The 25358-nt window shown below is 52.0% G+C and overlaps 9 protein-coding genes across 9 annotated transcripts; 4 read left to right on the forward strand and 5 right to left on the reverse strand.

Moving 5' to 3' along the window:
• Positions 1-103: 103 nt before the first annotated feature.
• Positions 104-4997, forward strand: MYCFIDRAFT_216933 (uncharacterized protein; the record flags this gene model as incomplete). The annotated part of the gene is made up of 1 exon (XM_007933504.1): positions 104-4997. One exon carries the CDS (start codon positions 104-106, stop codon positions 4925-4927), a length of 4824 nt encoding a protein of 1607 aa, XP_007931695.1. The 3' UTR covers positions 4928-4997.
• A 274-nt stretch (positions 4998-5271) lies between these two features.
• On the reverse strand, positions 5272-6980 carry MYCFIDRAFT_50625 (uncharacterized protein). Its single transcript, XM_007933111.1, has 2 exons — positions 5728-6980; positions 5272-5672 (listed from the first exon to the last, which is right to left on the reverse strand). Exons 1-2 carry the CDS (start codon positions 6971-6973, stop codon positions 5344-5346), a joined length of 1575 nt encoding a protein of 524 aa, XP_007931302.1. The 5' UTR covers positions 6974-6980; the 3' UTR covers positions 5272-5343.
• A 1461-nt stretch (positions 6981-8441) lies between these two features.
• On the reverse strand, positions 8442-10010 carry MYCFIDRAFT_157934 (uncharacterized protein; the record flags this gene model as incomplete). Its single annotated transcript, XM_007933505.1, has 3 exons — positions 8442-8695; positions 8745-8951; positions 9003-10010. The coding sequence occupies 3 exons, from the start codon at positions 10008-10010 to the stop codon at positions 8516-8518; spliced, it is 1395 nt and encodes a 464-aa protein (XP_007931696.1). The 3' UTR covers positions 8442-8515.
• Positions 10011-12535: 2525 nt separating this feature from the next.
• Positions 12536-14334, forward strand: MYCFIDRAFT_144953 (uncharacterized protein; the record flags this gene model as incomplete). The annotated part of the gene is made up of 3 exons (XM_007933506.1): positions 12536-13040; positions 13090-13607; positions 13672-14334. The coding sequence occupies 3 exons, from the start codon at positions 12536-12538 to the stop codon at positions 14332-14334; spliced, it is 1686 nt and encodes a 561-aa protein (XP_007931697.1).
• Positions 14335-16406: 2072 nt separating this feature from the next.
• MYCFIDRAFT_57457 (uncharacterized protein) lies at positions 16407-18039 on the reverse strand (the record flags this gene model as incomplete). The annotated part of the gene is made up of 2 exons (XM_007933129.1): positions 16407-17723; positions 17774-18039. The coding sequence occupies 2 exons, from the start codon at positions 18037-18039 to the stop codon at positions 16442-16444; spliced, it is 1548 nt and encodes a 515-aa protein (XP_007931320.1). The 3' UTR covers positions 16407-16441.
• A 319-nt stretch (positions 18040-18358) lies between these two features.
• Positions 18359-21294, forward strand: MYCFIDRAFT_157943 (uncharacterized protein; the record flags this gene model as incomplete). Its single annotated transcript, XM_007933507.1, has 5 exons — positions 18359-18445; positions 18527-18717; positions 18793-19239; positions 19390-19644; positions 19795-21294. The coding sequence occupies 5 exons, from the start codon at positions 18359-18361 to the stop codon at positions 21044-21046; spliced, it is 2232 nt and encodes a 743-aa protein (XP_007931698.1). The 3' UTR covers positions 21047-21294.
• A 13-nt stretch (positions 21295-21307) lies between these two features.
• MYCFIDRAFT_212604 (uncharacterized protein) lies at positions 21308-22171 on the reverse strand. The gene has a single exon (XM_007933508.1). It carries the CDS (start codon positions 21922-21924, stop codon positions 21346-21348), a length of 579 nt encoding a protein of 192 aa, XP_007931699.1. The 5' UTR covers positions 21925-22171; the 3' UTR covers positions 21308-21345.
• Positions 22172-22925: 754 nt separating this feature from the next.
• On the reverse strand, positions 22926-23567 carry MYCFIDRAFT_17470 (uncharacterized protein; the record flags this gene model as incomplete). Its single annotated transcript, XM_007933010.1, has 2 exons — positions 22926-23268; positions 23329-23567. Coding segments are annotated over 2 exons (582 nt in total), but the record flags the coding sequence as incomplete, so codon positions are not given.
• Positions 23568-23894: 327 nt separating this feature from the next.
• MYCFIDRAFT_33688 (uncharacterized protein) lies at positions 23895-24690 on the forward strand (the record flags this gene model as incomplete). The annotated part of the gene is made up of 4 exons (XM_007933050.1): positions 23895-24075; positions 24137-24256; positions 24313-24507; positions 24602-24690. 4 exons carry the CDS (start codon positions 23895-23897, stop codon positions 24688-24690), a joined length of 585 nt encoding a protein of 194 aa, XP_007931241.1.
• Positions 24691-25358: the final 668 nt, after the last annotated feature.

Raw genomic sequence — 25358 nt, forward strand, 5'->3', positions numbered from 1 at the left:
CTCGGAGCCTCCGCCGCGGCAACATCACTTCCACCACCACCAACACGAATAACGATACTCCAATGCGCGCTGCTGGAACGCCTGTTGACCATGGTCGCCACAGATGACGCGCAACAACCTGAACGAGCATCTGCTGTGGTTGTTGTTCGACAAACCGTCTCTCCCGCCCGAAAACCTCGACTTGCCGCCGGCGACGATATCATTCACATCTGCAGTTGAGCCGCCGCCTGCAAGCGAGCCTGATCAGGAAATTACGTCCTCCAGAGGCTCCGGATCACGACCAGCAGGCGCGAGACCAAATCCTCCTGAAGTTGTTCCTAGTGAAAGCCACCAGCAGCGGTCACAGCAGCCAAGAGAGGTGAATGCCGCACTGGCACATGTCAATGAAAATTCGGACGACATGGTCCGCATGAGAACAGCGCCTACATCGGCCAGCAAGCAGCACAGTGCCGCGTCCGTGCCAGGCCATCTCGATGGAACGCCCTCCAAGAACTGGCGGTCCGCTTCAGAGCTGGCAGGTGCTTCTACGTCTCGGGGAAAGATGATTGGACCGACGCCAATGCAGAAGAAGCTTCAGAGTTTTGACGACATTGAGGAAATGGATTTGACTGAGGACTTTGCCTCGATATGCAGTCCTCCAGCGAAGAGAAGTTTGCCGGATGTGGCTGGCAAGAAGAGAACCAGCGATGAGTTTGAGCTTGCCATTCGTAGTCCGTCTGGCTCTTCTAAGCGTCCCGCTGATAAGCCGAGGAAAGCACCACGTCTCTCGCAGGAGTTCACGGCAATTGATGATATCGTCCTGGACAGCCCTGCTAAGACCGGTGCTGCACCGAGTGATCCTCCTCCCCCATATTCAACTTTGGCGCCACTCAAGCGAGCAACACCTGTCCGACAGCCAGAAGTTCCATATCATGTTGCTCCAAGATCTGCCAAGAAGGAAACTTTTGTGGACGACTCTGAGGACGATGACGACCTTCTCAACTTGTCTGGGCACAAGATGAACCTTTCAGGCAAGAAGCTGAATCCTGCGTCCAATGTCGAGGCAACTCCTAGCAAGAAGCCTTCGGCCAAGACACGCAGTCCGACCAAGGAAATCTCGATGTCCGATGCTGCTCCTGCCACCAAATCGTCGCTACAGCCTACCGTTCGATATCCCGATCTGACTGTTACGCCTGTCCAAAGCAATGTCACGACGCCAGTGCCGCCAGCGAGTGTTTTGACTCAGGTCATAGCACCGGAAATGGCAGAATCACAAGCGCAGCTCATACAGATTTTTGAGCTGCCAGATTTTGCATATGAAGAAGCGCTTCAGGGTATTGAGATCCTTCGTGATGCTGTGTGCAATGAGATGACAGAGGCATTGGATGAGGGTCAGGACGACGTCACCAGCTTTGAGACCCAACTGGACGCTCTTGACTCCCGACGTGATGCACTGGCTTCTCTTCAGACCAAACGTAGCACCCACCGCAAGCTTGTCGAAGAGAAAGAAAGCCTCAAGCAAGCTCTTGGCCTCGCAGTCAGGCAGCGCAGCAAGGACTTGAGCGCCCACACAGCAGCTAACAAGGAAGGCAAAGAACGTTTGACCCGCTTTGAAGTTGACTGCGTGTCACTTCTGCAATCCTGCAGCGAGGATGTCAAGACCATGTTGAGTCGAAGAGAAGCACGTTCTCAAGCTACAAAGAGCCAGAAGGTGGCAGTTCAGTCCACACAAGTCCCAACACTTCGCCAGCCCTCGGACCATGCGCCAGCTATGTCAAGCTCAAGTCGAGTCGTACAGACGCAGATCCAGAATTTCATGCCGCCACCACCTCGAAATAATCATTCTGAGTGCAGTACGATCCGCCACGAAGATGTTTATGACGACGACCTAGACGATAACGACATGATTGATGCTGACACGAGCCATTTCGGCCACCGAATGGGCACTCCACCTGCGCAGTATGACAACGACGATGATTATGGAATGGAAGACGATGAGGAGATGCTTGACTTCGTGGAAGGATACGAGAATACATCCTTGTCAAAGGCACCTGTGTATCGCCAGCCTTTTGCAGAGACATCTGGCAATAGTCAGATGCGACCGCCTTCCGCCATGAAAGCAAAGAAGGCTCCTGCCAAGAAGTCTCAGGCCGAGGAAGATGAGCTGCAGCGACAGAAGATGAGTTTTCGCTGGTCGCCAGATGTCGGCCGAGTGTTGAGACATGTCTTCAAACTCAAAGGATTTCGCAAGAACCAGCTCGAAGCTATCAATGCTACATTGGAAGGCCAAGATGTTTTCGTACTTATGCCGACTGGAGGTGGCAAGTCTTTGACTTATCAGCTTCCGGCACTCGTACCAACAGGGAAGACCCAAGGTGTAACGATTGTGATCTCACCGCTCTTGAGCTTGATGCAAGACCAAGTCGAACACCTACGCAAGCTTGGTGTACAGGCAACGTTGATCAATTCCGAGACCAGTCGAGAAGAGAGAGATCTGATCATGGATGCTTTGTGGGACAGAGAGCCCGAGAGAATGGTGCAGCTGTTATATGTGACGCCGGAAATGCTTGGCAAGAGCGAGAAGATGCTGCGAACATTCGAAGGACTCCATCGCAAGCGCAAATTGGCCAGAATCGTGATCGATGAAGCTCACTGCGTGAGTCAATGGGGTCACGACTTCCGACCCGACTACAAGAACCTTGGCGAGGTGCGGCAAAGATTTCCTGGTGTCCCGGTCATGGCACTGACTGCCACTGCGACGGAGATCGTCAAATCCGATACGATCCACAATCTCAGCATGGATGGTTGCGCAGTCTTTACTTCAAGTTTCAACCGCACCAACCTGTCATATAGCGTATTACCAAAACCGAAAGGAAAGCAGGATGTTCAGAGCATGGCGGAGGTGATCAAAAAGGATCATGCCAAGGACACTGGCATCATCTACTGCCTCTCGAGAAAGAACTGCGAGGATATTGCTGCCGCTTTGGTGAACGAGCATCGTATCAAAGCCAAGCATTACCACGCAGGCATGGACTCGATCGCGAAGGCTGATGTGCAAAAAGAATGGCAGGCTGGACATGTCCATGTCATTGTCGCAACGATCGCCTTCGGTATGGGTATCGATAAAAGCAACGTTCGCTTCGTAATTCATCACAGCATTCCTAAATCTTTGGAGGGCTACTACCAAGAGACTGGCAGGGCGGGCCGAGACGGCAAGCCATCTGCGTGCTATTTATACTATGGCTACGGAGATGCGGGCAAGCTTCGCAAGATGATCGATGACGGCGAAGGCAATTGGGACCAGAAGGACCGCCAGCATCAGATGCTGTCTAAGATGGTGCAGTATTGCGAGAACAAGAGCGACTGCAGACGTGTTCAGGTTCTGGGCTACTTTGGGGAAGCTTTCGAGCCTGAAGATTGTCTTGGCGGATGCGACAATTGCACTTCAGGATCAACTTTCGAGGAAGTGGACTATACTCAGCACGCTCGCGACGCTATCAGTCTCGTGAGAGAGCTTCGAGATCAGAAAGTCACGATTCTGCACTGCATCGACATGTTCCGCGGGGCCAATACCAAGAAGGGACGAGATGCTAAACACGAGAAAGTTGCCCATTTCGGTAAAGGCGAAGACCTCGATCGTGGCGATGTAGAACGACTGTTCTACCGCCTGGTGAACGAACAAGCAATCGTCGAAGAGAGTCACAAGAACAAGAGAGGATTTGTCCTATCGTACGTCAACCTTGGCCGCCGATGCAATGACTTTGCTCCGGGCAAGGCAAGACTGAAAATGCTGATTCGAAGCTCACCGCGCGCTACGAAGATTGTCAAGAAACCGATGAAGAGGAGGGGCGATGATACGACAGTGAAAGCACTTCCAATGTCGACCAATGTATCGTCACCAGTGCAGGCTGTGTCCAAGCGCAAGAAGGCTGCTGCTCAGTCAAATGTCAGACAGAGCCGGCAGGCCAATGACTACGAGCGTGATGGCTTCGTTGTCGACGATCCAAGCGAAGACAGCTTTGGCGAAGATGCTGAGACTGAAACTGATGATGAGTACTACGCACCTGCCCCACAGCCCATCAAACCACAGCGTAAAAGAATCGCACCACAACCGCGTGGAAGGACTATCACGATCGACGACACCATGAGCAATCTCTCTGAGCTCCACAAGGATTTCGTAGCACAATTTGAGCAAGAAGCTGAGGAGAAGTGCAAGACTCTGATGAACCAGAACTTCCACCTGAAAAGCCAACCGTTCACCAATACGATATTACGACAAATGGCAATACGCTGGACAGAGACGCCAGAACAAATGCTTCGTATCCCGAACATCGATCGAGAACGAGTCGATCGATGGGGTGAGCTCTTCTGCAAACTCGTCAAGAAGTATCATGACCATTATCGGGAGATTATGGGCGCGCAAGCAGAGCTGGAAGACGATGGCGATGACGATGAACAGCCGCTCGATCCCAACCATCAGAATGTCATCGACCTCGTGAGCGAAGACGAGGACGAGGGAGGAAAAGAATTCGAAGACTTCGTAGATGACGAGGAAGAGGGTGTGGAGAGTCAATACTTTTCCGTTGCTCAGTACAAGGCACCAGATGTTGAAGACTTCAACAATCGGCTCGCAGGAATGTCACAATCGGCGAATAAAGCGAGAGCGGAGTCACAAGCTGCGGAGAAGTCGACCTCTAGGAAAGGCAAGAACTACAGCATTCGAGCCGCCAACAAAGCCAATGACGAAAATACATATCGTCGCAAGTTCTCTGGCGGCAGTCGTGGCGGTCGCTATGCACCAGGCTCTGGCTCTGGATCTGGGACAGGCAGAAAGAGGACATCTGCGTCTAGCAAGAGCGGCGGCGCTTCTGCAAAAAATTCGCGCGCACCATCTCGAGCGCAGGGCGGCGGCTTTGGTACGGGCTCAGTCAGAGCGATGCCGACTTGATGCTTTCCGCTCTTAGAAATAGCTCTCGTTCTCTCCATCCCTGGCAAAGACGATGCTGTGAGCAATGCGACTTGGCATCCGAAGCAGCGTTTCTATTGCAGATCCTCCTTCGTTTTCGCAGCGCAGGGCTTTCCTCTCCTAAGTTCGCTTCAACAGCACTCCATTATAGATTCACGCCCTGAATGTATAAATCTTCATCCTTGCAGAGAATGTGCACGAAAAGACCGGATCTCGTGTTCCTGATCCTAAACAACCTTTCCTCTTCAGGCCTTCGCGTTCGAGCCCCACTTAGGTTTCCGGCCGACAATGGACGTGTGTGAAGACTGAGACACCTGTATCGCTGTGGTATTTGAGGTAATAGTTCTATTGTGGGAGGGAACAGGCTGGCTCGTTGGCTCTCTCTTGGAACACTACAGCTATCCCCACTCAAACGCAGCAACAATATCGTGATCGAATTCTGGATTAACCCAGCTCGGCTTGCCATTCTTCGCTCTGATTGCGCCGCCGAATTTGTGCAAGAACGCAAACACCGGAATGCAGAGGAACACAGTGATAATAGCATGCCCTGCGAATGTCCATGTATACCCAACTCCATCGACCCAGTACGCGATGAAGAATGGATCCACGAATGCCGAGAGGTTGAGTGATACTGCGTAGAAGACGACGACCGACATGCTTTGCAGAGGGTATGCATCGACGACATAAGCGCAGACTGCGGTGTTGCCCATTTGGATTCCGGCACCCACTGTGAAGAGTCAGCATGAAAGAATGGATAAAATGAGATGGACAGGAAGGCTTACACAAAGCGAAGGAGACCTGGCCGACGATCCAGTGGTAGTTGCGATCAATGGAGATGCCCCAGATGATAAGTCCCACTGCAGACAGAATTGCAGCTGGGTACACAAGCCAGATTCGCATCTCCGGATTTCTGCTTGCGCCAGGACGTTTGGAGAGCTTGACAAGCAGCCAGTCGCTCAGGCTGCCGGAACAGAAGGCCTCGGAGAATAGTGTGCCCACGATCAAGCCAATGAAGAAGAGCCCCTGCGTCTGCGGCGAGTAGGACGCATATGCCACCGGAATCATTGTGATGACCGATAGGATCCACCAGTACCAGCCGAAAGAGTAGCAAATGACTGCGATCGGAACAACAACGTATTTGAACGTCTTCCCAAATCGAACCAGAGTGTCCCAAACTTTGGGGTGCTTCATTCCTGGCAGTGGTGTGATATTAACATATGCCAAGCTCTTCGTTCGCTTCACTGCAGCCTCAGTAACAGAATCTTTCTCTGACATCGCTCTTGCGCTGCTCTGTCTTGACAACATCAAGTCGCGAGGGTATAACGTCTCCGGCAGGAACAACACCTCAGCTACGAGAATGACACCAAGCAGTATGAGAGTCACCCATTGTATCCATGTTGACCCTGCTAAATCAACAAATCCTCCTATGAGCGGACCGAGCAGCAGACCTAGATCAATTGCCAATACCCAAAGCCCAACCTTCTGACCGCGTTCGTGTTCGAAAAAGAGGTCATTGATGATGGCGAGACCAACGGTTGAGGCTGGAGACAGCCCAAGACCTTGGAAGAACCGAGCAGCCATGTATCCCGAATACCCATCCGCCAATGCCGCGCCGATAGTCGCAGCGATTGCCATGGTCGTGCCGATGATGAAGATCGGCCGTCTTCCGATGATGTCGGCGGGCGAAGACCATATTAGAGGTCCGACCGAGAGCCCGAGAGCTGGAATCGCGACAGTCCAATTGATCTCGCCCAAAGAGGCATTGTATCGTGTCTGCAATTCGGGAAACGAAGGGACAGTGGTCGTTGTGATGTAGGTGAACATGAAGTACAGCGCCATGACTATGCCGAGTATAGCATTTTTCCGAAGCCATGTCCAATTCAACGGATCCAATGCGTCTCCCTCTACAGGTTGAGGACACAGCTTGTGCCCATTCTTGTCCAAGAGTACTTCTGCGGCAATGAAACCTGATTCGACTTCAGCACCATTAGTTGGTTCAATGGACGTCAACTTCTTCTCGGACTTCATATCTGCCATGGTAGGCAAAAAGAGAGAAGGAAACTGAACTGAACTGAACGAACGAGAGCATAGAGGAAACACGAAACTCTGAGCCACCTTCCTATTGATATCAACATTACTACGACAAGACTTGACAAGACAAGTATAAAAGAAATTTTTACGAGAGTGCTTGCGTGCACGATAACGATATCGCTTATAGTAGCTGATCGTGCAAGAGACAAGCCACATCCTGGGAGATGCGAGGCGACCTGCATATCAATCCGGACATTGAGCCTTCCTCTTGCACGGATCAGGAGTCGAAATTCTGCTAGGAGCGTGTCGCCCGCGTGGCTGTGGGACCAAGGTATTATTCCTTATCTCATGGACTTTACACATAGATTGTGTTGCCTGATAAGGGAAGCTGGAGAGCCAAGCGTGAACGTCAGACTCTGCGTTGCGTACTGTATCCGAATTTCTGGATTCTTTCCTGTGGTAGATACGATACGACTGATGACTTTTTTCTTGTTCTTTGACCTCACGAGGTTTTTGAAGATCGTCGCTTGTTGATATATCGGGCACTTCCTGCGCGAGTGCCTAAGGTGCTATTATAGAGACTTTACGAGGACGACAATGCTTGCAAAATTCTTCTCTGGACTTGAAGAAGTGATTCTGGTGGGGCGAGTGTGAGTGTATTGGAGCGAGGATGTGTTTCTAGCCCTAGTGCCTCTCAGCCATGCGGGTCAAAAGAAAGGATCATCCGAAGTGCTGGTTGGTTGGTATGTCATTTGAAACCTATATATTTAAAGACCTTCGAATGTGTTCGGCTTTACTGTGAGAACTACCGTATTCTCTTCAATTAGATCAGAGACTTTTGCGGGAGTTGGATTCCCTTTGATTATAGTTCTATATCGCGCACCGATGCCGTCAAACTCGCCAACGATTGCCAGACATCACCAACACAGGTCAGTTGCATTCTATAATAAAGTCGGAACTCCTCACTAGATCCCATCCCATCGACAATGAGTGAACCACCTCCCCCGTCTACCCCAATATAACACTAACCTCTTTCCAGATCCCTCCATTCACATACAAGTGCGCTGCGCAACCGTGTGCGATTCAAACCAAGTCTACGCATGGATATTTCAAGCTTGCTTGCCAGGGAATTGGCGGCTCTTCACTCACAGCTGAATCTCTTCCAAAGGATATGTATAACGAAGTCGTGGGCGCCTGTGTGTGTGTGTGCTCATGGACAGACCGATCCGCACACTTGACACGATTTCCGGTGACTTAGGTATCCTCCGGGCACGGCGGAACTGATCTTCGGCCTCGGACAGCCGTATGGTTGTCCAAGTAATGGTAAATGGTTTTGAGCATGGCGTGCGATCGAGATTCTGCTGCGTAAGAGGTGAAGGGTTCGGGATGCTGCGGATGGGGGGAATCTTCCTCTTCGCAGAAGACGATAGTAAAGGTTCACAGAATGTTGAGAGAGAAGTCCTGTGCATCATGTCAACATGGTCTCATTTCAAGCTCTATCTCTACGTCGTGCGTGAAGGATTTTGCAGCGCGCTCAAGTTATTTGGGAGTTCTCGACTGCCAGACAAAATAAAGGCTTGTCACTACGCCTGCAGCGCCGAAAGCAACGCCGAGCCACCACACGTTGTGATAGCCGTGCAAGGGTGTGTAGCCGTGACTCGTGTATCGATCTATCGAGCCCCCAATGCCTAGGCCTGTGGCTATTGAGTAGTTCACCATCTAATCATCATTTAGCATTTGGTGGCAAATCGAGGGCAGCAATACATACCGTGCTAATCAACGACGCGCCGATGCCCTGATGCTCTTTCGGTAGGGCGTTGGACATCAAGATTGTGCCTGATGGAAAGCTCCAGTTCATCGCCAGCGGCGCGACGAGAATCGATATGATCATCGGGACCGGAAACGGGTCTGCTGGGTCGGCAAAGATCAGCAGACCTGGACTGATTACGAAGACCAGCATGGCACTGGTCATGAGCTGGCAAAAAGATTAGTATGAGAACTACGCAATGACCAGTGTCGAGCTTACCCAGGGCACTTTGAGCTTCTTCAGCAGATATGGCACTGCAATGGCAGCACAAAAGCCAATGGGCGCGACCGGCCATGACTTTGATGCGGCGTTCAGAGGTGGATAGCCTTGAATAACCATAATGAACAGGTAGAGATAATAAGCCCAGATGCCATGCGATGCCCACCCAAACCCGATGCAAGCCATCGTCAGTACCGCTTTGCGATCCAAGGCTTGTAGAGGTACGATTGGCGCCTTTGCTACTTTTAGTTCCACATAGGCGAAAATCCCGAGCAAGACGAGACTGAGAATCAGGGTGACTGGGATATATGCCGTGTCCCAGCCGTCGATTGGAGCTTGATTGAGAACGAAGTTGAGCAGCATCAAGCCGCTTACGCCTGTCAGAGATCCCCAGAAGTCGAACTCGGTCATACTCGCTGGCTTTTGCCAAGCTTCACTTGATGGTATGATCGACCAAGACAACCCGAAAGCGAATACACAAGCAATTGCCATAGTCCAGAAACATGCAGGCCACCACGAAACTTCCGCTATTAGAGAGGAGAAGACGACTCCCAGCGTCATGCCAACTGGACCGCAGCCGCCAAAGAGGGCGATTGCTCGAGCACGTTCAGGTCCCATGGGGAAGGTTCGTCCAATCAGAGCAATTCCGTTAGGCACAAGCAGTGCAGGAGCGATTCCTTGCAGTCCACGACAGGTACTCAGCATGATGTGTCCACCTACGAGGCCAGAGAAACCAGCAATTGCGGATGAGACGGCGAACCAGATCCAGCCGATTAGGTACATCTTCTTGTGCCCATACATGTCTCCAAGTCTTCCTGCTGGAAGGATGAAAGAGCCCAGTGTCATGCTGTAAGATGCTGTAAACCAGGCCATTTGTCCAGGATTGGTGACGCCAAAGTCTTTGGCGATCAGGAGCAAAGGTGCGAACGACTGCGCTAGCGCTGCCAGAGAGAAGAGCTGGGAGAGGCAGATGGTGAAGATGAACCCTCTTTCGTGCCAAGGCGACATTCGGGTGTCTTGTTTCGGAGGCGCTATAAGCTTGGGCACAGGCGGCTGCCGCACAGATGCATTTTTGTGTGACATGCTCTGGCCGGGGCTGGCATTTTGGTGAGCTGGCTGCAAGCTTGGATATCCTGTGCTTGGGAAGAGATTCAGAGAGACGACTCTTTCCGGCGGTGGGGGACGGGAGCCACTCTCCAGCTGCTTGTCGATGTTCGTGTCTTGATAGTCGATGTAGGTCGTGCTTGTGGAGCGTGAATGGTTGTAAATGGCATGTCGATTGCCAAGATCGAATGAGGCTGCAGACCGCAAGCTTGCTGATGCCGGTGTTTCCTGTGCATCGTGGAGTCGAGAAACTCTGGAGTTGGTTCGCAGAGTTTGAAAGTCACCGGCGCCAGCTGTTGAGCGATTGGATCGATGTTTGAAGATATTCGAGCGCATAATGAACGCGACCGAGTTGGACGAAAGAGTGACTTGTTTGAGTTCGTCAAGCGATGGCTATCGCATAGCGTAGATTGCCCCGAAGAGCTTCAACAGGACGTCGAGAGGATGCAGAGTGAGGGCAGGTGGGTCGTTATAGTAGTCCTGGCTGTCGAGCACTGTGAATGTAGATTCATTCATTCTTGCCATACGAGTAGGAAGAATGGAGAGGTCAAAAGGAGGCTAGCTAGCACAAGGCGGTCTGGCTTGGCAGTGTGATGCGACTCGACAGTCGTTGTTGAGCAGAAACGGTATGCGGTGGAGATCGTTCTCTCGGGATAATTCTCGTAAGTTAGGCGATGGACAGCTGTTGGAGGCATGATGATGCAGAATGCTTGTTTTCAAATAATAATGCAGGTAATGAGCGCAGATCATGGATAGCAGGTACAAAGATTCACATGACCAAGTGGTTGACATTACTTTCGGTTTCCCGAGTGATTAATATTCTTGCAGGTAGAGGCTCTCAGTGCGGGGCGTACCCTTATTATTTATAGCAGTCGTTGACTCGTTGGCCTGATGACACTCACTGCAACGGGCATCGTACATTCCGAATACGACTCCTGTGGTGATCGTCATTTCTGGCGTTGGCGAATCTGAAACCTGCTGCTGTGAAGAGTCAGGAAACTCGCCGGTCGCTCAAACCAAGGATATATATATATATATATATGTCGCTCCGCGGATAACATGTCTCGGACCCATACGCCGTACAGCGACACCATCTACAAAACACAAGCTGCAGAGGCACCGGGCAGAGTGAAAGGAAAGGGAAAACACTCTCCCTGATCCCTGCCATCCGCCCGCCGACGCCCCAGGCGGACTTCAACAACACACTAGAGGGATTTCGCCACGCCTTTTGATGCCGCTCTAGGTGCCGCTCCAGCTCCTGATTATAGCCGCCAAGGTCTCGAATAAGCCTAGTATTCGGTCTCTTTCCGCTTCTTATGAATGGCCCGACGTCAGCACCTGCGGCTACTTCCACTACGCTAAGCTATATTCACTCACTTACGACCTAATCCGGCGCTAGAGCGGCCGCTCCAGCGCTGGAGCGGCAGCTGAAGGTGACACGTGCACGCGCACTGTTCACTTCCTTATTAGGCCGCCCTAGTCTACATTAGGGGCTGGAGCGGCACCTAGAGCGGCATCAAAAGGCGTGGCGAAATCCCTCTACTGGGCAGCACCTGTACTTCCTGCACTCCATTCATCCGCTCCGCTCGACTTCTGGACCTCCTCCTCGAAGAACGCGCTTTGCGGTGCTCAACCCTGTACTCTGCATGCACCTGATACCGATCAATGGATTCCATCTGCTCCACTGCTGCCCTCAAAGAGACGTGCATTGCTGACCTGTCCTGTCTGTGGCAGAAAGATCGATCGGCTTCGACCATCCGAGCGCTAGAATAGGAAGAGAACTTTCTCCGAGCCTCGCCGACGGCATGCCGCAATCAGGAAACCCTCAAACATTCATCTACTCTGTATATCTGTGCAACATATCGGCGTGTGAAATCCATCGCTGACGTCGCAATATGCACGTCGCGTGAGCAGAAGCCGACAACGACTGCAACGTGACTGCACCCTAATCTCAAAACAGTGGGTATAGAGGACGTAACTTTTTCTCCGGAGCGGAGGTGGAGACGTACTCTGGGGAGAAACGTTGCTCCTAGATGAAAGCTATCCATTTTTGTGGCAACTTCTATGGGTATCACTCTGCTTCCTACGAAGAAACGCCGTCATGACCCGATGTCTTCGGCGACTGCCATCGATTGCAAGTAAGTACGAGCATTGATCTGAAGATAGCATGAAAAGCGCTCGAGAAGCGTCGAGCGATCCTGCGGACATCGTCGCGTGACACCAGCGACATCGAAAAAGCAATTACAGACGACTTGAAACTGCACTGGATCCACAAAAATCGCTGTAGAAATTGATCAAACATCCTCCGACTCCGAAAAAGCGACCAAACAGAGTCATCACAGTATCGCACACTCTTCAACCGTTGTTCCGGACAGAAAACCCGCACCGACTCCAAAATTCTCACAGCACTCAGCCCTTCGACTTCCAACATGGCGACCACGATTTCACATGACGAACCCCAAAAACCTGACCGACAAGACAGCCAAGACGCAACCCTCAAAGAAATCCGAACCACGGGCGGCCTCCCACATCTCGAAACTCGAGAAACATACTGCCATCCAGGTTTCCGCGGTCTCTTCACAAGCTACTACGTCGCACTGTGCGCGGCTTTCTCAGCAATCGGAGGTCTACTTTTCGGCTACGATCAAGGCGTCGTCTCCGTAATTCTGGTCGAACAACAATTCCTACAACGCTTCACACGAATCGCCGAAGGCTCTGGGTCGGCGGGATTCTGGAAGGGTTTGTTGACGGCGATGATCGAGTTGGGTGCTTTGATCGGAGCGTTGAATCAGGGTTGGATCGCGGATAAGTATTCGAGAAAGTATTCGATTGTGATTGCTGTGGTGGTATTCACGGTTGGGAGTGTTTTGCAGACTGCGGCTATGGATTATGCTATGCTTGTTGTGGCGAGGTTTATTGGTGGTCTTGGGATTGGTAAGTATACGAGTATACGAAGCGAGCATATGCTGACTGAGCTTACCAGGTATGCTCTCCATGGTTGCGCCACTTTACATTTCTGAGATCAGTCCACCTGAGATCAGAGGATCTTTGCTTGTGCTCGAGGAGTTCTCGATTGTGACTGGGATTGTCATCGCTTTTTGGATTACTTATGGTACTTACTACATGGCCGGAGAATGGGCCTGGAGACTGCCATTCCTCCTTCAGCTTATTCCCGGATTCGTTCTCGGCATAGGAATCTTATTTCTACCATTCTCGCCACGCTGGCTCGCATCTAAAGGAAGAGACGAAGAAGCCCTTCTCAATCTTGCTAAGCTACGTCAGCTGCCACCAACGGACCGTCGTGTCCAGCTAGAATGGTTCGATATTCGTGCCGAGGTCGCACTTCATAAAGAGATCAGTACTGAGAGGCATCCAAAGCTGCAAGATGGATCCAAGACGAGTCGCTTCAAGCTTGAAATCGCTTCTTGGCTGGATTGCTTCAAGCGAGGTTGCTATAGACGTACACATGTTGGTGTTGGAATCATGTTCTTCCAGCAGTTCGTAAGTGGTCCTAAAGCATACTACTATGTTAACTGTACCTGAACGGACCTCTGATGCAATACAGGTTGGCATAAATGCCTTGATCTACTACAGCCCAACGCTCTTCGAAACCATGGGTCTAGACTACAACATGCGCCTCATCATGTCCGGTGTCCTCAATTGCCTCCAACTAGTGGGCGTGACTTCCTCGCTCTGGACCATGGACCGTTTTGGACGAAGACCTTTGCTCATGGCAGGCAGCGCAGCAATGTTCGTCGCTCACCTCATCATCTCCATCCTCGTCGGCAAATTCTCCGGAAATTGGCCTGCGCACCGCGCAGAAGGCTGGGCTAGCGTTGCAATGCTCTTTTTCTACATGATCGCTTTCGGAGCTTCTTGGGGTCCGGTACCTTGGGCCATGCCTGCTGAGATCTTCCCCTCGAGTCTCCGGGCCAAAGGAGTGGCGCTCTCGACGTGCTCTAACTGGTTTAACAACTTTATCATCGGGCTCATTACACCGCCTCTGGTGCAGAATACTGGGTATGGAGCTTATGTGTTCTTCGCGGTGTTCTGTTTGTTGAGCGGTGTGTGGACGTTCTTTTTCGTTCCGGAGACGAATGGCAAGAGCTTGGAGGATATGGACAGAGTCTTTAAGGATATTAGTTCCGAAGCTGAAGAGCACAGACGTGAGAGGATCGAGAGGGAAATTGTGGCTAGGACGGAGGTTTCTGCTGCACCTAAGGTCTAGATTGATTTCTATAATCAGTATGAGGAATGAGAAACGATCTTCTAGTGAGAGTACTAATTGTTCCAGGGGTTTTGAAGTTCTCTCTCTAGGGAACTTTGCGTATGGCAAGGTCCATGTCTGGCATTCCACTGTTGTGTGAACCACAGATCGCGAATGCCAAGACATGGGACTAAGGTTTGATATTCTATCGCTGGGATCGACTTCTCGCACGACAACAACACAATATCAACATCTTCCAACGCCGCCTAGAAGAACAGTTCCCCCGCCGTCTACCATCGCGAATGTAATTCACAAGAGCGAAACTACTGCAAGCGAGATGCGATGCGATGCGTGCTACGGTAGAGGTCGCTCGTTGTGGTTCATAAGAGAAGCAAGTCCGGCAAGAGCTAGGAGTAGACAAGAGCATGAGTAATAGCAGCGCAGTGTTTACATATCTCAGGAACGGAGAGAACATCGTAAATGGATATTCCAGATCTAGTCAGCCCTTCCTATCTTGACCGCCACTTGAAGCCGTCTGCATTCTGGACCCGCAGCGCGTTTGGAAAGCTGCAAATACCCGCGAGCAAGCTGCTCTGAACCACCTATATGACTGTATGCTGTACTCGTCTGCCTGATCGGAGGCAGTCGTGGACGCGGCTTGTGGACATGAGGTTCTCATGCGCTGCGTTCACTGCATGCCGCCGGCAGCAGTGTTTGTATCACGGGGGCATGGCATTTAGTGAGCTGCGAACGACGATGCATGTCTCAAGCCTACTGCAGTCATGCTTCATACTGATACGTTGTCATTGGCTTTCGTGGTCGGCGTACTATGCAGAAATTGGGAATTCATTCAAGCTGTACATCGATGCGCAAAGACAGTGCTACTGACTTCTTCCCAGGCCTATATCTGCAAAAGTTCTCGACGTGAAGGGTTTCAGCACACCGATGCGCAATATGCACCCGGCTACTGTCCTGTTTCATGGAACCATCCGTGGGCACTGAATTCGAAAGGTTCACGGTCGCTGATCGCGTCTGGGAGGAGGTAGTGGAGATTTACGGGCACAATCCTCGCATCAACCACACCCGCTTCATAGACCTGAGTAGTTCAGGCCGTGACGAGCGCGCTGAGGCCCTGAGCAAGATCTTGGAAATCGTGCCCCGAGAGAAGCTTGTTGGCTTTATTCCCATTGCACTGTGGCCAGACCTTGACAGAGCTCAGGGCAATTGGGATACTGTCCTTCTGAAGATCCTACTGAGGTGTCTGAAGCAATCAACATCGGAATCGCGAAGGAAGAGTTATCCCAGCACACTACCAACGAACGTGGAAGTGCCCGCATTTGGTCAGCTCAGCTCCATAGCGGCATTGCTTCATCAAAGGTCTCAGGTCAAAGATACCGGCGTAGCCTTCAGTGGAGGTGCTAAAGCACGAGACGAGATGTCAGGGAATCACCGACCGAAGAGCGAATCGAGGCTCCAACAACTTCCACCTTCCTCTTCGCCACCTGTCGCCACGAAAGACAATTCGACCAAAGCAAGAACGTCGGCCGGCAAGGCACCGTCACCACTGCCTCCACCTCCACCTCCAGACGCCGACGAAGAACTGAAACACCAAATAGCGATTGCGCGGGCAAAGCGCAACTACCGAAAAATCCTTGCGGAAGAGAGCACAGAGCAAGAGCGTACGTCGCTGGAAGGGAAGAAGTGTCTTCTGGAGGAAGTCGAGTTCGACCTGGAAGCACTGAGAGCCGAAGAAGAACTTGAGGATGTCTACCACGAGACTCCCTTCGAGAAGGATTTCTCGAGAGATCCAGGGATTTCGAGAAAACGGAGGATTGGGGCGCTGGAGATTGAACGTGCTGAGCGGAGGTATGGTGTGGCTAAGGCTGTGAAGCTTGATGGGAAGGTGTGAAGCTTACGCAGTAGGTCGGGGATGATTCTGCTTTTTCGAGCGTTTGAGATGCATGTCGATCGAGACGGTCTAAATATTCTCCATGAATTGGGTGGGCATGGCAAAGTGGGACGTTTGATGGGAATTGAACAAGCTTTGGTGAGCAGACCTGTGCACTCCCTACTGGGGCCAGGTCATGGTCTGTGGTAGAAGGCAAGGTATCATAGCGGTGCGAGAAAATCAGCAATCGCAGCGACCATACCATCGCGGAAAAGCCACGATGTCGCGAACGCTGCCGACGCCGCTGAGATAGCATAACAGTCGATCAAAGCCTAGTCCGAAGCCTCCGTGAGGCACACTTCCATATTTTCGCAGATCTTGATACCATTCAAGGTTCTCTCCTGCAACTCCTTTCCTTCTCATGGCAGCAAGTAGATGTTCTGATCGATGTTCACGCATCGAACCACCCACGAGCTCACACAAATCTGGCACGAGCAAATCGAAACATGCTGCTGTTTCGGAAGTGCCCTTGCTGTTTGCAGTGGTCGTTGAGGGTGGCATGTAGAAGGGTTTCTGGTGGATTGGGTAATCCGTCACGAAGACAGGTGTGCCTTGGCCGATGGATTGTGCTAGGTAGCGTTCGTGTTCTGCTTGCAAGCCGTCTTCGATGGTCGGCTTGAATGCAAATGCGATCTTGTTTTCGCTCGCAGCTGTTTGAAGATGCTGAATGGCATGGTGATAGGTGATGCGCGGCCAGTTCTCGGCGGCCATACCTTTCCATCGCTTTTGCAGAAGATCTTGGTCCGAGCTGCGCGGGACATGTTCTGCTGCAGGCATATCAAGCCAGTGCTTGCTTTGTGCCAATTCTCTGCCAAGGGAGGAGGATGACAAATTGATGGCGACTGTACGAAGCATTCTTTCGACAAGGTGCATGACTGATGCCATGTCTTCAACGAAGCACAGCTCAGCTTCCAGCATGTAGAACTCGCTCAAGTGCCGCGGCGTGTCACTATGCTCTGCTCGGAAAGCTGGAGAAAGCGTCCACACCTTCTCCACGGCTTGGGCAAGTGCTTCCAGGTGGAGTTGGGCGGACACGGTCAGATACTTTGGGTTTCGGAAGAAGTGCTCTACCTGAGCTTCCGTGTGCGGGTTCGACTTCTGGCCAGACTGCTTGGAGGCATTGGAGGAAACAGTGAAGACCTGACCGGCGCCCTCACAGTCTGAGGAGGTGATGATAGGCGTATGTGTCTGCACGAAGCCTTCCTCGTTGAAGAATGCCGTGATCGTGGCTATGACTTGCGAACGGAGCCTAAGCAGCAGAGAATTGGTGGGTATGCGCGGGCGCAGATGCGGGATGGTGCGCAGATACTCTGCAGTCTGATACTTTGGTTGCAGCGGATTGCTCTCAGCATTGTTTTCGCCCAGCACGCGAATACTGGAGACTTGCAGTTCATGGCGTTGCTTGCCTCCCGTCGAGGCTTGCCAGAGACCTTTCAAGCTGATTGCCGAGCCGTATGAGAGACTGAGGAGTGTCAGCAGCATCAGAAGTAGGATTGGGCTGACCTCACCTACTCTGCCGCGTGCACAGGCTTCAGCACAGCCTGCAGGGGCTCAGTCGTGGATCCATCTCCAAGATGCACGAATGCGACTCGCTTCTGCGTCCGCACCGAGCGCACCCATCCGGTCACCTCGATTTCATCTTGCTGTGCATTACTCCGCAAGACATGTGCGATGGAAGCCTGTCGCTGAAGTGCACGTGAGCTGGTGAAGGGTCGCCTGCAAGCGGTGTCAGATGAGGGCGCGGCGCATGGTGCTGGTCGCCGTCGCCAGGCTCTCATTGCCTGCGACTTCAGTTCGACACTCTCCTTCACAATCCACCTCCACTGTATCTGTCCCAGGCTGAGATAGATGGATGTCGCGTTTTGATGTGGTGATGCGTCTGCTGGGCCTTGCCTTGGCTGAATCACGACGTGGCGTGGAGAGTGGCTTGTCTCGTCTCGTGGCTTGTCCTTGCCAGAGCCCAAAGCTGCGTCATTGTTGGCTGTAGCACTGCACAGTACTCCTTCTACCAACACTCGGAGGCTGGTCCTTTGATGCAGCATTTCTCTCTCGTTACTGCCAGCCTTTCCCCTGCCGGCCGTTCACGACGTGACCATGATGAGAAAGGCGCCGTCGAGTTCCATGCAGAAGACTTATGACGAGTGCTATCTGATCTGTTCCACCGCAATCTACTTCGAGGGCCAGGTACGGGATAGAACTATGCCCTTGCGAGGCTGTGCTGGCAAGATTGAGGACATAACATACTGACTAGCGGTACTGCTACAGAATAATGAAGACGAAGCTCTGCGATCATGGCGCAATGCGCTGGACCACATCTACTACCACAATGCCTACAAGATGCCCTCCAACTACGTCCCTCGAACCGAAACGGAAAAGGCACTGCAGGATTCGCTGCGAGCCATGGAGTTGCAGTGTAAAGAGCGCGTAGATCTGCTGGATGCACTGAAGAAGAGTAGGTTGGAGGCAGAGAAGGAAGCGAAAGAGGCCAAAGCAGCTGCTGCTGTGAACGGGGATGCGCTTTCCAACAAGAGTCGCGAGTCCCTGGCTTCCTTGTCCTTGCAATCAGCGCCCGCGCTCACGCAAATGCCCACTCTCCCAAATTCAAATGGCCAAGGCACGACTTGGCTGGGAGCAAACACTGTTCCCCAGAGAACATACTCAGATATCCCGCGACCCCAGGCCATGACCGATTCGCGAAGACCGCCACCACAGCCGCCGCGACCTTCCCTCATCAGCAAGAAGAGCAGTTCAGGCACAGTGGACTCACCACGGACTAGAAGTCTGCAGTCCAATGCGAGCCCGAGTCCTCGTCTGACCCCACCCATTCCTGGAGAACGCCAGAGAGGCAGGACGCCAAGTCCTGAGAAGAAGAGTGGAGGCATGCTGAAGACTCTGAGATCAAACCAAAAGTCGGGCAAAATGGCTTCGAGTATGCGAAACAAGCCGCAGCCAGCTGCAGCGAAAGCGGCATCCTCAGTGTGGAGCGGACCTCCTCCGATCGGTGAGAGCTCTGCGGCACCAGCAACAACAACGACATGGGATCCGCTACGGAGAACGCTAGTGCGGCAAGACTCTTCACAGCAAGATGTGCGAAGGATGTCTGATATACCTGCTGTGCGACCTCCAAGTCCCTCCGATTATAGGCCTCGTGGAAGCAGAAGCTCGTTTGAGGATATCAGCCATACAAGGAACCATCCGCTGCCTTATCCAGACTATCCACTTCTTAACCCATACGCGCAGCAGTCGTTCAGCCAGAGCGACGATTCGGTAGAAACAGCCAGGCCTCCTCCGCCTCCGCCACCGCACAAAGTTACTCCTCCGACCCCAACCGAACAGCCGTCTCAGCCCACCAGTCTCGCCCAAATGCCACCGACCTCACTTTCGTACATGAAGGAATATCCAAACAATCCTCCTTTGAATCCTGCAAAACTCAAAAAGGCCGCCCCACCAGTACCAGGCAAGATGGTAAGGCGAAGTTCTGACTCAGCTGGACCTTCATCCAAAGCAGGAAGGATTATTCAGGCCAGCACAAGTCCGCAACCAGGCATCCCTCGCAAAGCGGTTGGCAGAGCAGCTGGCGTTGTTAGTGCCACCGCCGAGCGCCAGAAACTAGACAACATGCAAGCACACCTCACAAGCCGCACTCGAGGACAAGTACAGCCTGATTATCTCAGCAGCAGTCCCGATGCCATACCGCGAAAGCAGACTACGAAGAAGAAGATTGAAGGCAAACCTGTGCCCGCTCGCGCAATGACCCCGCCATCGACGGATGAGAATGGCGATTCTGATAATGCGGAGAGTCCGAGTGAAAAGGATCAATGGGAAAAGCGCGTCAAGAAAATCATGAAGAAGCTGCCGAAAGGCGTTGATGAGTGGTCAGCGAAACAGATTTTCAACGAGATCGTCATTCAAGGAGATGAAGTACACTGGGACGACGTAGCTGGGCTCGAAATTGCCAAGTCCGCCCTCAAGGAAACTGTCGTATATCCCTTTCTGCGACCCGATTTATTCATGGGCCTTCGCGAACCTGCACGAGGCATGCTGCTCTTCGGGCCACCAGGAACAGGCAAAACCATGCTTGCCCGTGCTGTTGCCACAGAAAGTAAATCAGTCTTCTTCGCCATCTCAGCCAGCAGTCTGACGAGCAAGTACCTCGGAGAAAGCGAAAAGCTCGTGCGAGCTCTCTTCGTCCTAGCTAAAGAACTCGCGCCTAGCATCATATTCGTCGACGAGATCGACTCTCTCCTAGGCTCAAGAGGCGGAAGTAGCGAACACGAAGCCACCCGCCGCATCAAAACCGAATTCCTGATTCAATGGTCCGATCTCCAAAAAGCTGCAGCAGGCCGGGAATCATCCGAAGGCGATGCCTCGCGTGTCCTCGTCCTAGCAGCCACAAATACCCCATGGGCAATCGACGAAGCCGCCCGACGACGTTTCGTCAGACGTCAATACATTCCACTACCCGAGGATTGGGTTCGCGAACAACAATTGCGAACTCTACTCGCTGCCCAAAAGCACAGTTTGAAGGACCGCGAACTGAAACAACTCGTCGCTCTGACCGATGGCTTTAGTGGAAGCGATATCACAGCTCTGGCCAAAGACGCTGCTATGGGTCCACTTCGAAGTCTCGGCGAGAGATTACTGCACATGAGACCTGATGAAATCCGACCGATTGGGTTGCAAGATTTCGAGGCGAGTTTGGGAAATATTCGACCGAGTGTGAGTAAGGCGGGGTTAAAGGAATTTGAGGATTGGGCTAGGGAGTTTGGTGAGAGGGGAGGGTGAGAGTAAGAAGAAGCTCTGAAGATGGGAGGAAGGGAGTTGTTGGTTGGATACGATACTACTTACTTTACGACCGTGATGCACAGGAAGCACGAAGCGTGGAGTGACAGGACTACGATTATAGCGCATAGGATTTTATGAATTGCATTCTCGACATACATGTATACCCGCCACAAACTAAGAGATGAGTGGCGGAAGGTGCAGAGCGTATCATAGAGCGTACAGTGTAATTCATGGCGTTGGTTTGGCTGAAAGCCATTGATGCACGAGAGAAGTGACTGTGTCCCATACACGGCTCTATTCTAGACTAGATACTTTCCTTCTTTCCCCCGGATTCTTCTTCGTCCTGCTTTCAATTTCTTGTGCCTATGAAAGAAAGACTTCTCTGTTTTGAAGCTTTGACGGCTGGTACCCGACGAGAATGAGTTCATGACCTTCTTTTTCGCTACTTTCCTTGCAATCATCCTCCTCGGTCTGTCTGTCCACGGTGAAGGTGGGAGGCTGTTGGGTCTTGGTTCTTCGTTCACGGAACATGTATGTACTTCTGCGCTGTGCAATGATACTGTAATGAAAGCTTGGCATAAGCCGAAACATTTTTCCGGATTGAGTTCAAATGTTCTGTCTGAGTTCAACACCAACATCGGATTGCTTTCCATTTCAATCTGAGTCTGTCCTCCTGGTGCTGGCTTGCTATTATCTCTGTGCGAGATATTCGTGCAACTGATCCGGTGGTCAAGAGTTACACGACTTGCGACTTGTCCCATCTTGGCAAACGGGCTTGGGTCTGACGTTGCACGTGTCACTACGCGCATTGGCATTGACATTCCAGCAAAGCGCGTGTGCATGCTGCCCGGGTAGCGTACCCCTGGGCTTGTGTTCATGACTGCTACGGTATTTTATTGTTGATGCTGTGGCCTCTTCCTGCTTCGCCATTTCCCGACGTCGTGGTTGCTGGCGTTGGAACGAACTTTCGACTCCGGATCTCCAGTCCGGCCCGGATTTGCAGCTGCTCCCTCCTTCACGACAGCATCGAGCTTGTCTGCATCTCACATATCAACAGACCTAGATCGAACACGATCAAGTGTGCAGATATCTGGTTCCAGTCCTACATCAGTTTTCGAAATCATCCTTCACCAACAAGATGCGCATGCATATTTTCGAGCTCATCCTGAGCAGTTTCCTACTTGCCACAGCGTATGCGAAATCACTTATTCCTTCGAGGCTGCAACCTAGTATTGCAGAAGCGTACGACAAGCTTGGCCCCAAACAGCAACGGCTTGCAGTGCCAAAAGCACCGGTATTCTCGCAAGCGACTTCGCACTACTATGATGCAGCGCAGAACTCTGTTGGAGTGCTGTTCACCACAGCGGGTACAGATGTCGAAGTTGTCCATTTTTGGTTGCCGCTAGGAAGGAAAGTCTTTACTCGTGAGTGATTTCGGGCGTCGCATGGGGCTCATGTCTGCGTGCTAATGACTCCCAAGGCGATTCACCTCTGCTGCCACTACATCCGCATACAGCGAGGATCACGACCCTGATACATACGACTCCTTCACTTGCAGCGCCGGAAGAGCTTGACCGGATCTGGTGTGAAATATGGACAGCACCGAACAGGACACGGGGTCGAAACCGTGGCAATTCGGAGCAGCGGAAGATCTCTTTCTCCAAAACCGATGGGCTTGTAAAGTTTAGCGATGAGCATGATCGATTCTGGTTGGGTGGCAAGGAAGTCGAAAGCTATCAGTGCCACTCATAGAGAGGGGCCCGTTGCCAAAGCTTGTCGTCGTGCTATGGGTGAAGCATGAGTGCCGGCATTTTCGTGCCGCATTGTAGTGTCTCGTAGCCGAACATGCATGATCGCCTCATCCAGCTTCTCTGTTCGGCATTTCAACCATTTCGTAGTTTCCGGCGCCATCTCGTCCTCCGTCGCAACGACTTCCCATCTCATATCCTTCGCCTTCTTCTGGCGCGTGTCTGTTCTCTGCTGCTGCTACGTCTTTCGGCTTTCCCCCAAAAGCCATAGGTCTGAGTTCGCGCCACTGACAAGCCCACATGCCCAGCGAGATCATAAGTGCAGATGACGCGATCTGCACAAGCCACCAGGTGATATTCGAAGGTATCGCGCGTGTGTATAGCGAGGTGATTATGAGATTGATAAAATGGATAGTAAGCACAAAGTCCGGAACCAGTTTTGAGCGCGCAATCAGGAGGAGAATAGGAATCACGCTGTACACATCATCAGCATCGTGTGAGCCTCATTTTACAGCTCTTTTCTTATTGTCATACGTTACCAGACTGTCCAGCATCCAGCACAGTCCAAGAGTCCATCCAGTAGTCACATCTCCTCTCACATTTCTCCAGTCAAAGACATATCCCGGATCCATGTGACGCCCCGCGACGAAGGTGGTGAATACAATCAGCACGATGCCCGACATATAATAGAACATCTGCAAAAGCACGATCTGGGTGAGGATGCGCAAAGGGGCCAGATCCGCGAGTGCGCCCGGCCTCGGTGGTCGTCGTCGCCGGATTGGCATGATGTGTGCGATGTAAAGGTAGTGTTATGAAGTTCGTATCATGGTTATGGCGAAGTCTCTTGTCGATGCAAGAGAAGTTGCAGTCGTGTTTTCTTTGATGATCAGACGGATACACAGCAGCCTCGAGTTGAAGCCAGAGAGCGCTTTGAGTTCAAGCCACCACGCTCGGCTTGCAGGGGTCGCTAGCCGATCAGCCCTAACTCATCGACGGTAAGCAACTTCATCCGCGAGAGCAGCATTGGGCTCCGCGACGACAGCGACATTCTCGACACTCTCCTCTCTCACACGCCTGTTCTGCTATTGTTTACCACCGCAATGGCAGAGCAAGAAGAACACCAATATCATCCCAAGGATGCGATAGGCGAGACGATCCGTGCGACCCTGGCGACCGGCGGTGCAGGTCTGTTCGTGTCGTCCATCCAGAACACCCTCAAAAAGCAGAATGTCGGCGCATTGGGTGTCTTTACACGGACGGGAGGCACAATCGCAGCTTTTGGTAAGGACGAGGTGAAAAGAGCTACCTCTTGGCGCGAATCGAAGAGCTGATGACGGTGCAGCTGGTATTGGAGGAGCATACGCATTCGCCAAGACAGCATCAGCAAACCTGAGACAGAAGGACGATAGCTGGAATAATGCTATCGGTGGCTTCTTCGGTGGAAGTGTGCTTGGTCTGGGATGTACGTGAGAGCCATGGTCAATTCAGAAGGCAAACTCCCTAACATATGATGACTAGCCCGCTCCTTGGCAGCGTCTCTGGGTTACGGCGCAGGCTTCGCAGTCATTCTAGCTGCTTTCAACTATACAGGTGGGCGATTTATGGGAACAAGACTTGACGATGGAGTAGATGAGGTCAGCCGGAAAGAGTACATGCGGAAAAACAGGAGACGGCCGATTGAGGAGACCATAAATGAGCTGGGAGAGGGAAGAGGTGCGTACACTGATGAGACTGCGGACAGGATGCGGCGATGCAGATCGTAGCAGGAATCTCCATCGACTCCAAAGTAGTACTGACATTTCTGCAGGCATTTACGGACCAGGCTATGAGCAGCGAAGAGCAGAGCGCATCAAGGAGCGATATGGAATTGATGTGCCGGTGCAGTCGACCGCATAAACGAATACCAGGGCATGGTAGGCGTAGCTTGGGACGTGTACATATATACTTACAAACAGAGATTCCCATATATGATAGTACGGCATTTTACGGGCGGCCGCAATGCGAACACTGACGTTCACAGCTTTTGAAGGGGATGAAAGAATGCGTTTACTGCAGCCCAGCTCTTTTGCTGTTGGTCGGCTTGCAAGATACACCGATGCTCGTAAGAAGTACTGTGGCAGGAAATCGAACAGGCTGCTGGAGTTACTCCTTGGGGAATATCTTGCTACCATTCCCGACAGAACAACCTCGCATTACAGCGTCCTCTCCTGGTATCACGAGACTTAGCAGACGTGCAACCCAGCCTGGAAGAGCTTCACTGGAGCCACAGGCGCCTACTCGAGATAACAACCTTCATTCGCTGCCCCGGAAACGCACCAATTACGATCGCCAATAACCTTGACGGGCTCGAGTTCAAAGGCTATGTCCGGTCCCAACAATGGCATTTGCTGCGGCATCTCCAAGTCTGGAGGGAAGTGAACAGTTGCAGCCATCACTGGACTCACGGCTGATTTGGTATTTAATCTTTCTGGCTGCTTAGTATTCGCTTCTTCCTCTACAGACTTTCAAAGAGAGCCTACCCAGGTCACACCTTATAAGTCACTACCACCCTCGAAGATCAAGCA

Source organism: Pseudocercospora fijiensis (assembly GCF_000340215.1).
Source record: "Pseudocercospora fijiensis CIRAD86 unplaced genomic scaffold MYCFIscaffold_10, whole genome shotgun sequence".
NCBI classification, from domain to species: Eukaryota; Fungi; Ascomycota; class Dothideomycetes; order Mycosphaerellales; family Mycosphaerellaceae; genus Pseudocercospora; species Pseudocercospora fijiensis.

What these genes read in the sequence shown, in the direction of transcription:
- MYCFIDRAFT_50625 (XM_007933111.1), bottom strand. Translation starts at nt 6,973, where the DNA reads ATGAAGTCCGAGAAGAAGTTGACGTCCATTGAACCAACTAATGGTGCT. An exon ending in CCAGGTCTCCTTCGCTTTGT is followed by an intron (nt 5,673 to 5,727) that starts GTAAGCCTTCCT and finishes GACTCTTCACAG; the next exon opens with TGGGTGCCGGAATCCAAATG.
- MYCFIDRAFT_212604 (XM_007933508.1), bottom strand. Translation starts at nt 21,924, where the DNA reads ATGAACACAAGCCCAGGGGTACGCTACCCGGGCAGCATGCACACGCGC.